This window comes from Muntiacus reevesi, chromosome 1 (assembly GCF_963930625.1).
Source record: "Muntiacus reevesi chromosome 1, mMunRee1.1, whole genome shotgun sequence".
Taxonomy (NCBI): Eukaryota; Metazoa; Chordata; class Mammalia; order Artiodactyla; family Cervidae; genus Muntiacus; species Muntiacus reevesi.
In genome coordinates, this window is record NC_089249.1 from 139,161,965 (window position 1) to 139,174,376 (window position 12,412).

Below are 12,412 nucleotides of genomic sequence, written 5' to 3' on the forward strand. Positions count from 1 at the left end.
GGTTCATTTTATATTGGAACACATTAGCAGTTAAAGATGACTAGGAAAACTGCATAGGCACAGACATCAGCAGGCTATTAGATGTTGGTGAGAAAAGCGAAAATGTGAACTCGCACCCCCACTCCTGTTTTCCCGGTGAAAACCTAAAGCAAGATCATCAGTGAGTTTCTCAGGCTCTAAGGGAAGCCAGCTGCCATATGTGATGTGCTCTATGGAGAATCCATGAGACAAAGAACTGAGGGAGGCCTCCTGTCAAAGCCAGGGAGAGACAAAGGCTTGCTGACCAGTGGTCCATGAGGAACTTGGAAGCCGAGGGAGTGAGCTTGCAAACAGATCCTCCTAAAATTGAACCTTAAAATAACTGCAGTCCTAGCTGACATCTGCATGGCAGCCTGTGAAAGACACTGAGGCAGATGTCTCCAGATGTTACAGCTGGATTCCAGACCCACAGAAGCTATGAAATGATGAATGCTTTTTGTTTTAGGCCACTAAATTAGGGGTAATTTGTTATATGGCATAGATAGCCAAGGAAGATAGCAGTACCTGGAAGTGGGGTGCTGCTATGATACTTAAAAATGTGGATGTGGCTTTCGAACTAGGTGATGGACAGAGGCTGGGAGTATTTGGAGAAGCATGTGGAGAAAGCCTGAAATACCTTGAATAGACTATTGGCAGAAATCTACATTTTAAGGACACTGCCAGTGGTCATGAAAGGAAGTGGGGAATATGTGATTGGAGACGGCAGGAAATGGGATCTTCCTTATGTTGTGGCCAAAAGCTACGTAACACATCTGCAGTTCTGTGGACAGAATAGAAGGTGCCCACGGAACTGGTGATCTCTCTCAGGCATTTCCAGACAAGTATTGAAAGTGCCTCTTGTTCCTTCTTGCTGCAAGAGGAGAGATATTCCTTGAGAAAAGGCTGTTAGACAAAAGAACTATGAATAGTACTTGAGAGTTGTGAAATTCTCAGCCTTTCCAGTTGGCAAACAATGTTAAATCTAAGAAATGGCTTCTGAGTAAAAATCAAAGGGAAGGCAGGGAAGAGCTTATTTCTAAGTGATCTATGGGCTTTTATCTAACGGAGTGAACCCTAGTAAGATTCCCAGGAGGCTGTGTGATCTTATGGGAGAATTATAGCAGAAACACTTTGGCTTAGACTGAAGGAGGTTGAGGTAATAAAGGGAGTAGGCCTAATATGAGGGATTGGGGGAGAGATGGTCAGAGTAGGATCCTTTAAACTGAAATTATAGAAAAGATTCAGCTTATCAGCAGTGGCAAGATCCATGAGAAGGGGTGAACTAGATATGATGAAAACAAGAAGAGTCAAAATAAAGCTTTCAAGAAATTGAAGACCATCCAGGTGGGTGCTGAAATCACCAAGAATGCTGACAAGAGTGATTCTGAAGAGACAAGGTAAGCTAGGTGTTAGCAGTTAGCCCAAACTCCCTCATGACCCTTCCTACTTATCCACCTTGATTTCTCATCATTCCCCAGCTTCCCAACCACACATTTGGGAATTTCAAGTTCTCAAATGTCTTTATTTGACTGTGGTTTTTTTTGGCAAATGCTCTTCATTCTCTCTGGTTCATTCTTCTCTCCCTCCCTTATAATCTAAACAGATACACCTAGCATATGTTTCTGCAAGTCCCCATATGTATTACATCACAGCATTTTCAAACTTTATGTTCTTTATCTTTACCGTTAGGTCCAAGAGGGCAAGGGTTGAGTCTGAACTGCTTAACGCTGTTCCCTATACTCAGTTCAGTGTCTGATGTACTCATAGGCACTTCACAAAGGAAGAAGAGGATTTCCTTCCTGGGTTTAAGAGAAAATTTCAAAATAGCAAATATCTGTTGTAGCTCTCCTTTGGATTCTCTGACAAACATTAATATCTGAGTTCAAACAATGCTTTTCCTTAAGGGACATATTTATAAGGCTTTAAATTCCTTTTAAACAATAGATTTTAGTTCCCTTTAAAAATATACTTATTTACACATGGAAGCATTTGAAAGAGTTCTCTTGTGAATTCTCTAGTGCCTTGGGGAGGTGATTTGGATGAAAAACTTTTCCATAGTAATCATCATTATAGATTTCCTATTCCATAGAGGTTTCATCTGTTATAATGGCCAGTTCTTCCTCCTGAGCTGAAGAGTCTTATTTAAATTATTTGGAGATGTATTGCCCAAAGATGTACACAAAAATAGCATTCAAGCCAGAAACAGCATATGAGAGTTGGTAAAATGGACATATTAACCAAATTATACAGTGAAGAGTACAAATAAAGTGGCAAATGGGAATTCCCTGGCATTCCACTGGTTAAGACTCCACACGTCCACTGCAGGGGACCAGGGTTCAATCCTCGGCTGGTGAATAAAGACCCCACACACCACGTGGTATGGCCAAAAAGAATAAAAATTATTTCTTTTAATAAGTGGAAAGAAAAAAAACCAAGACATTTCTCAAATGGTATGCAATTAGGACAGGTTTTCCTATATTGATATTTTTAAAAACCTGAGTTCAAAATAAAAGAAAGTTGAAAGAATCTACTAAATTCATCATATGAGCAAGTTGAAAAAACTATTTAATATTATAATTTTCTCATTTTTATGGGTCCATTTAGATGAACAGACCAAAGACCACTTAGCTGACTAAAGTTCAAATTCTCAGCTATCGCTAATTTACTATGCAATTTTGAAATGCTCTTATATATTCATATATAATATCTCTCTCATAAAGTGCAGACCTCCAGACATAACTATGACCTACACATTATAAAATATAAATCCTTACACATGGTCACAGAGCTATCAAACTGGGCACATTACCATACCTCACTGATAACATTTGAAATTCTCTCGAATGGCACCTAGTGAGATTTTGATCACCACCAAAGTATTCAGACCATCACAAAAATGTACTTCATTGTAATTAGTTTCTCTGAGCTAAAATGTGTTTTGGTTAAATAAAGCAGGAAACTTTATGCCCCAGCTGTCAAATATATCCTCATCAACCACAGTGCTTCCTTTCTTTGCTCAAGACCCAGAAGTTGTGGCGAGTCTCCTTTGCTTTAAGACCAACCCTTCATCTGTGCTCTTTTTCTGGAACTTAATTATTCAACTATCAACTCTCTGTCACAAATATTCAATGTGTCACCTTCTACCATATCTGCTCTACTCCTGTTGCTGCTGCTGCTGCGTCGCTTCAGTCGTGTCCGACTCTGTGTGACCCCATAGACGGCAGCCCACCAGGCTCCCCCATCCCTGGGATTCTCCAGGCAAGAACACTGGAGTGGGCTGCCATTTCCTTCTCCAATGCAGGAAAGTGAAAAGTGAAAGTGAAGTCGCTCAGTAGTGTCTGACTCTTCCCGACCCCTAGGGTGACTTTAAAAATTAGTTCGGGGAATCCCCTGGCGGTCCAGTGGTTAGAGACCAGCACTTCCACTGCAGAGGGCGCTGGTCTGATCCCTGGGCAGGGAACTAAGATCCTGCAAGCCACGTGGCAGGGCCAAAAGAAAAATCAGTTCAGCAGTTTAACGTAAGTTGTAAGTATTAACTACAGTCTGATAATCAGTGGAAAAATAAGGATGATAGTAGCTTTGCTTCTTCTAAAATTTGTCTTATTTACCTTTACACCAGAAATTTTTCATATTTGGTTATCAGCTCACTCATCCTTGAAATCTCAACACAGCTGTCTCCTTCCCAGGGAAACCTTCACTCCTCTCTTTTCCCACCAGTACAGTAGACTTCCCCACCCTAGGCTCTCACATCAGTCTTGTGCTCCCACATCAGTAATCACTAAAATTCAAACCCTATTTTGAGACATATTTGTACATATCTGTCCAAATCATTAACCTATGAATGGCTCAAGAGCAGAGACTATAACTATTCTCTTTTTAAATATAAGACAAATACATTTTCAAAATTAAAAGCATGAGGCGAAACAAAGAATAGTGTTGTGTAAGGTTAATGGGAAAGTATATCAAGACGATGTAACAGTTATGAACACAGATCTATCCAACTATAGAGTCTATAAATACATAGGACAACATATGGCAAAAAAAGTGAGAAGAAATATGTAAATCAACTATCCCAGTTATTTTAAAAAGTTGAAGTAAAACACACATTTAGTAAAGTGTCTGAATACATCCTTTTTTTGACATCTGTGTTCTTTAAATTTTTTTACTGTGGTAAAATGTACACAACATTTTAAGTGTACACAACATTTTAAGTGTACAAAATTCAGTGACACTAAGAACATTCACACTGTTGGGTAACCATCTTTACCATTCAACTTCAGAACATTTGTCATCTTCCCAAACTGAAACTCTATACCCATTTAAACAAGAATGCTTCATTACCCCTCCTCTAGGCCCCGGCAGCCATCATTCTGCTTTCTGTCTCTATTCATCTTTATATGGACAGTTTCTAGCACATTGCCCCTTAATTTTTTTTTCCTAGGATGCACCATTCTCTTCTCTGATCAGGGCTCGAACCCATGCCACCTGCACTGGGAGTGCAGAGTCTTAACTACTGGACCATCAGGGAGGTCCCAATTTACCCCTTATTTATAGCACCTCAGTAACAGCAGAACTGAGGGAGGTGAGTAACAACAAATGAGAAAGAATTTTAAAGATTTAAATTTCAAGGACTTCCCTGGATGTCCATTGGTTAAGATTCCATGTTTCCACTGCATGGGCTGAAGGTTCAGTCCCTGGTTGCAGAACTAACATCCCACATGCCATGCAGCACAGCCAAATAATTTTATTTTAATTCAAATAGGAGTGGTAGGTATTATCACTGGAATTATTAGAAAAACTTGAATGGCCTATTTACTGTAAGAATTGTAAGTATAGCTGTTCGAAACCACTGTTGTGGCTCTCTACCTAGCACAAACATACATTAAGCACACACATTTTCAAGACAATAAAAAGATCAAATATGAAAGAAAAATCTACCAGAAAAATAAATATAAACTTTCCCCCTTTCTTCAGTCAAATACCTAAGACTCCTGAATTGAGTTTACACTTCTTTGCAAATATATGCCCATCCACATCTACAATGTCTTGCTACCTGAACCAATATGAGGAGAAAAGAGAAAACTTGATGGAGCAGAAAGTCGTACAAAAAATATAGAAATGTACACTGATATAAAAGCAATTACAGGGATAGGAGAGCTTTCATAATCTACTTCTGTATATGAAAGCTCTTGTATTTCAGAAAAAAATTGTGTCATGAGAATGTCCAAATTTATTTATTTGGTACTTACAGAACATATAAAAGATGGACCTTAAGGTCATAATTCTTGAAAGGATTCTTAAACAATGACTCAATATAACAGATGAATAATTTCAAGTCCTCTTTCATCCAGCACTGTATGTTCCAGTTTGCACCTGAATTAAAAATAAACTAAATTAAATCTGAAAAAAACATTCTGAACAGCCCAATGAAAGGGAAGGGCTAAATTAAATTTACCAGTGTTCTGATACAACTACCACTGTCCATTCTGAGAGAAAAAGAACAAGCTCTAATTGGTCATATGTCTGTGCCCATTTAGTCCCTTTGCCCTTCAGTTTCCTTCTTCATAAAGTAAAAGAATTAAATTCAATTATTGCTTCTCAAATTTTTTTAAAATCTTGAGCCACTTATGCAGGACAGAAGACCTCACCTCGCTCAGTTCATCCCCACTTTCCAAGAGACAAGAGAACATGAACTATCAAAGTACAGCAAATTGAGTGCAGCATTTCTGGGTCTGCATTAGCAGGAAAGCATGGTGATTCACACTGGAATCACCAATATGATGCATATCTTAAATTTCTGTTATTGTAATATTATGGACCCCACATACAAATAATGAGAGTATATTTCACTGTATACTGAAAAATTCACCTGACAATGATAAACTATTGGTGATTTGTAATTTAGAAAGCATGCACAGCAACAGCTAAAAATTATGACTAATTTAATACAACACCAAAGGTATCTTAAGCAATACTAGTGTATTTCCCCATTTGGAGAATTTCTAGCTAGTAGTGACTCTGCATAGGTTGAGCCTTATGAAGTAAATAGCCCATGTGGCAGAAAATTGCATGGAAATCCTCAGTAACCACCACTTAACCTAGTAACTTTAGTTACACAAAGTTAAACTCACTGCTGCTGCTGCTGCTGCTAAGTCGCTTCAGTTGTGTCCAACTCTGTGATCTACACATAAATTAAAATCTGCAGCATCATTATCATTTCACTTGATAACTGAAAAAAGTGCTAACATTTCTGGATCATTTCAAGGCTAGTCACAAGGACCTTCACATTTTAAGTCCATTCTTAATATATCCAACAATCATTGGAATGGTGAAGTTAAGCTCCCTTACAAATTAAAAAAGTGCTTCATTTAAAATTAAATGCCTAAAGACAGAGACACTAGGAAGTATTACTTCTAACTTGTTTTAAAACTCCGATTTTATTGCCCAGTTATGCTTTATCCTTACTGCTAACCTGATCTCAACAAACTAAGTATTTCTTCCATCTAACCAGTGGTGCTTTGGCACTCCAAGGGACATGCAGCAAAGTTTGGAGATCCGTTTTGATTGTCACTACTGCAGAGTGAGTGTTACAGGCATCAACTGGGTAGAGGCCAGGGATGCTTCTAAACAACCTGTGCTTGAGCTTAGCAGCCAGTCATGTCCGACTGTTTGCGACCCCACAGACTGTAGCCCGCCAGGCTCCTCTGTCCATAGGATTCTCCAGGCAAGAATACTGGAGTGGGTTGTCATTTCCTTCAGGGAATCTTTCCAACCCAGGGATCAAATCCATGGCTCCTGTGTCTCCTGCATTGCAGGTGGATTCTTTACCACTGAGCCATTGGCATAATGCACAAAACAGTCCCCCATAACCAAGAATTACCTGGCCCACGATGTCAAAAATTTTGAGGTTGAGAAATTCTGATGAACCCTACATAGAAGTACTATATTGATGTATGCCTTTATTTTCATATTATAGATGTTTATGGTGCTCAGTCAATTGTCTCTGTTCTATTTAGCTCTTCCAGAAGGCTTGGAGATAATTTTGTTGTTTATATTTCCAGATGCAAAATTATTAATTACATTAGCTACATTCAGTATGCATTACACTTAAACAACAAAAAAAAAGTGATTTAAAATATATGCATTGGCTACTGAGATTCCTTACTTGCTTTAGAATTTAATTAATTCAACAAGATTATCTGCCATTGATATCTATTTAAAAAGAAAAAGATATACTTTTTTATTTTAAAGCAAATTTAGAAGACTATAAGAATATATCTTAAGGTTAAAAAATTCCCTCATTTACATTTTTATTTCCATGGGACATAAAATTGGGGACTTATTAGTTTGGTCACATGATAATTCTAATTTTATTATTAATATAAAATGGTAATATTTGCTCAGAATCACATCCAGAGACATCTATTTCACACAAGTTTCAGAGAATGAAAATATTTTATCCAATATAGTTAAGTAACAACTAATGCTTGGAACATTAAAATACTTACCTGTTTGTTGAAAAACTAAAGAATTTACTGTTGTAACAAATGCCTTCCCTTCAATGTCGTCTGCATATACAGAGCAGTTTTTATCTTCCTCACTCCAAAAGCAACAGTGGAAAGTTGTTCTGGATGATAAGTTAGATAAGTAGGTACCACTTGAATTAAGCTTAGTTTCAACAACTGCCTCATAACGTCCATTCAGATTTGAAGTGTTCTTTGAGATTCCAGGAGAAAAGAGGAAGTCATATGTTGTATTTGATGGCATGCAAGACAACTTAAATTTCCAGGGAGTAATTGGATATGCCAAGTTAAACGCAGTTATTACATAAATAAATTCTGTTAGGACATTTAAAACACACAGAAAAAAGCAATTAATCATTTTGATTAAGATATCAACAGAAAGTGTCTAAGATTAAATGATGTAGTACTCAGTAGTTATTATTAAACTTTCTAAGTGCTCAATCAGTGCCTAATGCATAAGTCTGTGCTTCCACTGAACAATGAGCTATACTTAAGAGGGTACATTTATTTATAGAGATAACTTGACTCTTTAGCAACCTTTATGGAAACTCACACTTCATTTTCCCCGTTAATCTAACAACTCATATTTACATTTTAGCAAAAGTAAATTACAGCTAAATATTTCAATTTCCTTTTCCAAAAAAAAAGTAAACTACTCTAACGGACTTCCAGCATAATGGCATCTGGATGTGCAATTATATAAGCAAATATTAAGGTGATGTTTTAATATTTCTTATGGAGAAAAATGCCAAAATGTTAACACTACTTTCAATGAGTGATTTTAGAAAGGGTTTGTCTTCAACATCAGAACAGCTGGATGATTTCCTGAATATGCCCATGATTCTCCAGATATATGGTATCATGTAAGATATGTCCTTAGTATCCTCCAATAATTGATGAACAATGACAGACTTCTTACAGGGAACATTCACTGCTGATTAAAGATAATGTAACACTCACCCATAAAATTAAGAACAATTTTATAAACCTGTACCCTTACAGAAAACCTTAAATGTGATACTTGTTTTTTTAAATAATTGTTTGAAAATAAAATAATTCTCCATAATTCTTTCTTTTACAAGTTATTCTAATCATCCAACCATTGTGTTGCCTCATATACAAAGCAATGCAGAATGAGAATTCTAAGAATTTTGCATGGTGTCTATAGTGTGAGACCTTTAAATGACTATGGTAAATGTTAAAATGTAAGAAAACAGAAATTTTTTAAATCAAGTCACAAAAGTGCTATTCTAAATTACAAAAGTAAAACATGTAAAAATATTCAAATACACAAGTAATGACTCTTACTTTGGTTTCTAGAGCTTTCTATAAATATTAATAGAAATATGTATAAGATATAAAAATTAAGGCAAAAATGACTAACAGGAACTAATATTATTTTTCCCACACTGAACAATTAGGTATCATAATATCATCAAAAGTGAATCATCACTGCAATTGTGATCCTTTGGACTAAATCCTTTTAACATGTGTTTTTGAAATTAGAACTTCTCACTAAAAAGAAATTAGGCTGTTTCTTTCATTTTACAAAACAATAAATACTAATTAAAAACATTATATTCTCTAGCTGCACATGGAAGATTCAGTTGACTAAACTGAAATTAGACTAAAATCCTCAAAGTATTTGAAAATTAAAATGTAATAATGAATGTCACATGGTAACTACTGAATCAGCTTAATTAAAAGATGATTCTATTTTGTTTACATGCTTCCTTTGCAAATGATATTTCTTTCCCAAAAAATGAACCCTAAATGGTAAGGAGTCCAGAATATTCATTTGAAGGCATAAGCTTATGTTATCATATGATAAGTATTGTCATATGTTATACAATGAAGCCCCAGACATCTTCTGATTCACAAAACTTGGCCAAACCACAAACCTTTTGAAAAACCAATGTAAAACATTACCATGGACCCTAATAAAAATTAGAGAAAATAAGAGAGAATGTTATCTTTCTTTGATAGTCCCTTGTGGTCCAGTTTTTCTGAATTTTGTAACAGTGGGATTATCCTGGATATTTTCTGTAGCTATATAGATGGCTACAATAACAAACAATAGCATGTGTAAGATAGAAGAGTAATAGGAAAGCTTCTCAGGGCACCTTTAAAGACCAGAGTAACCAAAGAGATGCTCAGAACCAGTTGATACAGAGGTAATGGTTGCTAGTGGGGGGGAAAGGGGTTTTGTTAAAGACAGCCTGACTTTAATTTCAAAGACTTGGAACACAATCTAAATTAGATGATTTGAGTTTAAAAAATCAAAATATTTCTAGAATGCTGTAAGAAACCATTGAGAATAGTACAATGTGCAGGTTCAGGGCACTGACCCTCTAAGCAGTGGAAAATCTGGATATAACTTGTAGTTGGTCCTCCCTATACACAGTTCCTCTGTATACACAACTCCTCTGCATCTGCAGATTCAACTAACCTTGGATCATGCAGTACTATGGTATTCACTATTTTAAAAAATCCAAGTGTAAGTGGACCTGAGAAAACCACACCTATATACTCAAAAGTTACTGGCATTGTGTGACTACTTTCAAACAGAAGCCTGCTATGCTTCACAGAAAGTTAAAACACAAGATTTTAAAAGAATGCTTTCTCTCCAGGATATTCCCGCAATAAGTAGGAGGAAGACCAGTACACATTTAATTTTTGAACATAATCTTCTGGTGGTAGTCAAGGTGGGAATTCCCAAGGCATACACAATCCCTTGATAATATCCCCTTATAACATTTTTTTGTCATTGTTTACCAGAATCATAATGGGGAATACCATTTAAATGAAATTTCTTTTCCATTTTAGAATAAATCTGTTATACTATATGATAGCCATTCATTTTAAATATTATCACCAAGTAAACCAGTCCTAGATACAGAAAATTAAAGTTTTGATGATCATCTGATATATACATATATTTGTAATTTAATAATGCTACATTTGCTAAATAATATCAAAATATTTAAATGTCATTATATGTATTTCCAAGTAAAGGAATGATAATGCGTATCTTTGGCAGGAACGCAATCAAATGTGTGTTAATCAGTCATGTCCGACTCTTTGTGACCCCATGAACTGTAGCCCACCAGGCTCCTCTGTCCATGGGATTCTCCAGGCAAGAACACTGGAGTGGGTAGCCATTCCCTTCTCTAGGAATCTTCACGACCCAGGGATCGAACCTGGGTCTTCTGCATTGCAGGCAGATTCTTTACCGTCTGTGCTACCACTTATGTATACTCATGTTAGACTGCAAAAGGCAAAGAGCTTGGAGGAGATTTCACACTACCTATCAAATTCAAACTTGTGTTTACTACTCAACATACAAATTTCTCTTCAGGAATTAATCTAGAGAAATACTCTCCCAAATACACAAAGATGTATGTATATGAATTTCAATGTAGCATTATTTATTACAGAAAAAGAAATGTCTAATAATGGGAATTGTTCAAATATGTTTATAATGTAAGGTACATTCATAAAGTTCATTGTTATGCAATCATTAAACAAATAAGTATATTAATGAACCCTAACAAGAAAAGCTATGAGGATAAACTGAAAAACTGTTAAGCAGGAAAAATACAGAATAGACAGACCAATTCTATTTTTGTGACTGGAGATATGAGTGTGTGTGGAGGAGGGAGGGCGGGTATGTTTCTGGAAGGATACCCATCACATTGCTTACAGGAGGTTGGGAAGAGTTTTCACTTTCACACTTCCATTTTTGTTTGGTTTGCATTTTTAGTTAAGAGCAAGAGAATTCCTAACTGGAAATGGGAAATTTAGTCAGCCATTAAATGAAACAACATATCTAAGGGTAAAATCTCTACCTCATATATGGACATTTTAAAAGCAAATAACTTACCCCAATGTAACAAAGCCACACAGAATTTTTGACAAATCATCTTCAGAGAAGTACACCTAAAAAACAGTAAATCTAAAACCAGTACACACACATTAAAAAAAATTACATATACACAAGTTATCTATGGGAAAATATAAAAGGAAAAGGAATAACATTGTAATCTGATAATACTACTCTGGATCAGTATCAGCATTTAACATGAATGTAAAACTGTGAGTTATAGGTTCATTCCTATGCACATGCTATTTTACAGAATTAAAACATAAGCAATACATTCATATATGGCTTAAGCAAAAAAAATGGCAATGTTCCTTCATGACATGACAAACCAGGACAGGTATCATAGATGAGACTGAATTTTTAACTAAACAAAAAAAGCTTACAATGCCAGTTAAATATGTACAGCTGACCTAACATCATAAATATCACACTCCATTTGTGTGTGTGTGTGTGTGTGTGCTCAATTCTTAAATTCCTTTCATTTCCTATAGTCTTTATCTTTACTGTGATATCACAAAGCTGAATGATTATAGCATAAATAATGAACTGCATATTTATTTTCAATGAAGAGGAGAAACTTTTGCAATATGGTTTTGGAAACCTCTGTCACAGAGTCAGGCACGACTGAAGTGACCCAGCTCACACACAATATTAACATTAGCAAGTTATTGGTAATTGAAGGGGAGTTTGACGGCTTCATACACGCAGATGACAGGGTTGACTTCAAACTTTCCCATGAATTCTATCCAATTTGAAATATACCACAAATAAGGTTATTTTTACTACTATGTCATGAAATCGAAGGAGAGCGTAATTTAAACATATTTAGCTTAGATTTATAAGGAAACATTAAAGGCTTTTGGTGTTCCAGTCTTTTTTATTATCTTATATTTGGGATTCAGTTCACTATATGAAAATTAATCTGAGGTAAAAAGCCCTGAATTAGGTATCAGAAGTCTTAGATGCCAATTGAGGCTCTTTGGATGAA

At 35.9% G+C, this 12,412-nt stretch overlaps 1 protein-coding gene across 2 annotated transcripts in view; it reads right to left on the bottom strand.

Annotated features, from left to right (window-relative positions):
• LEPR (leptin receptor) overlaps positions 1 to 12,412 on the bottom strand; it is a 93,261-nt gene that overhangs the window by 61,492 nt on the left and 19,357 nt on the right. The window contains exons 3-5 of one of the 2 annotated variants that reach the window (XM_065928579.1): positions 11,425 to 11,480; positions 7,527 to 7,856; positions 5,268 to 5,391 (exon numbers count right to left, since the gene is read on the bottom strand). In XM_065928579.1, the coding sequence (XP_065784651.1) occupies positions 5,268 to 5,391; positions 7,527 to 7,856; positions 11,425 to 11,464 (494 nt within the window). In that variant the 5' untranslated portion in view covers positions 11,465 to 11,480. Of the gene's footprint in view, positions 1 to 5,267; positions 5,392 to 7,526; positions 7,857 to 11,424; positions 11,497 to 12,412 lie in introns of both variants that reach the window. The other variant, XM_065928569.1, reaches the window with a different exon arrangement.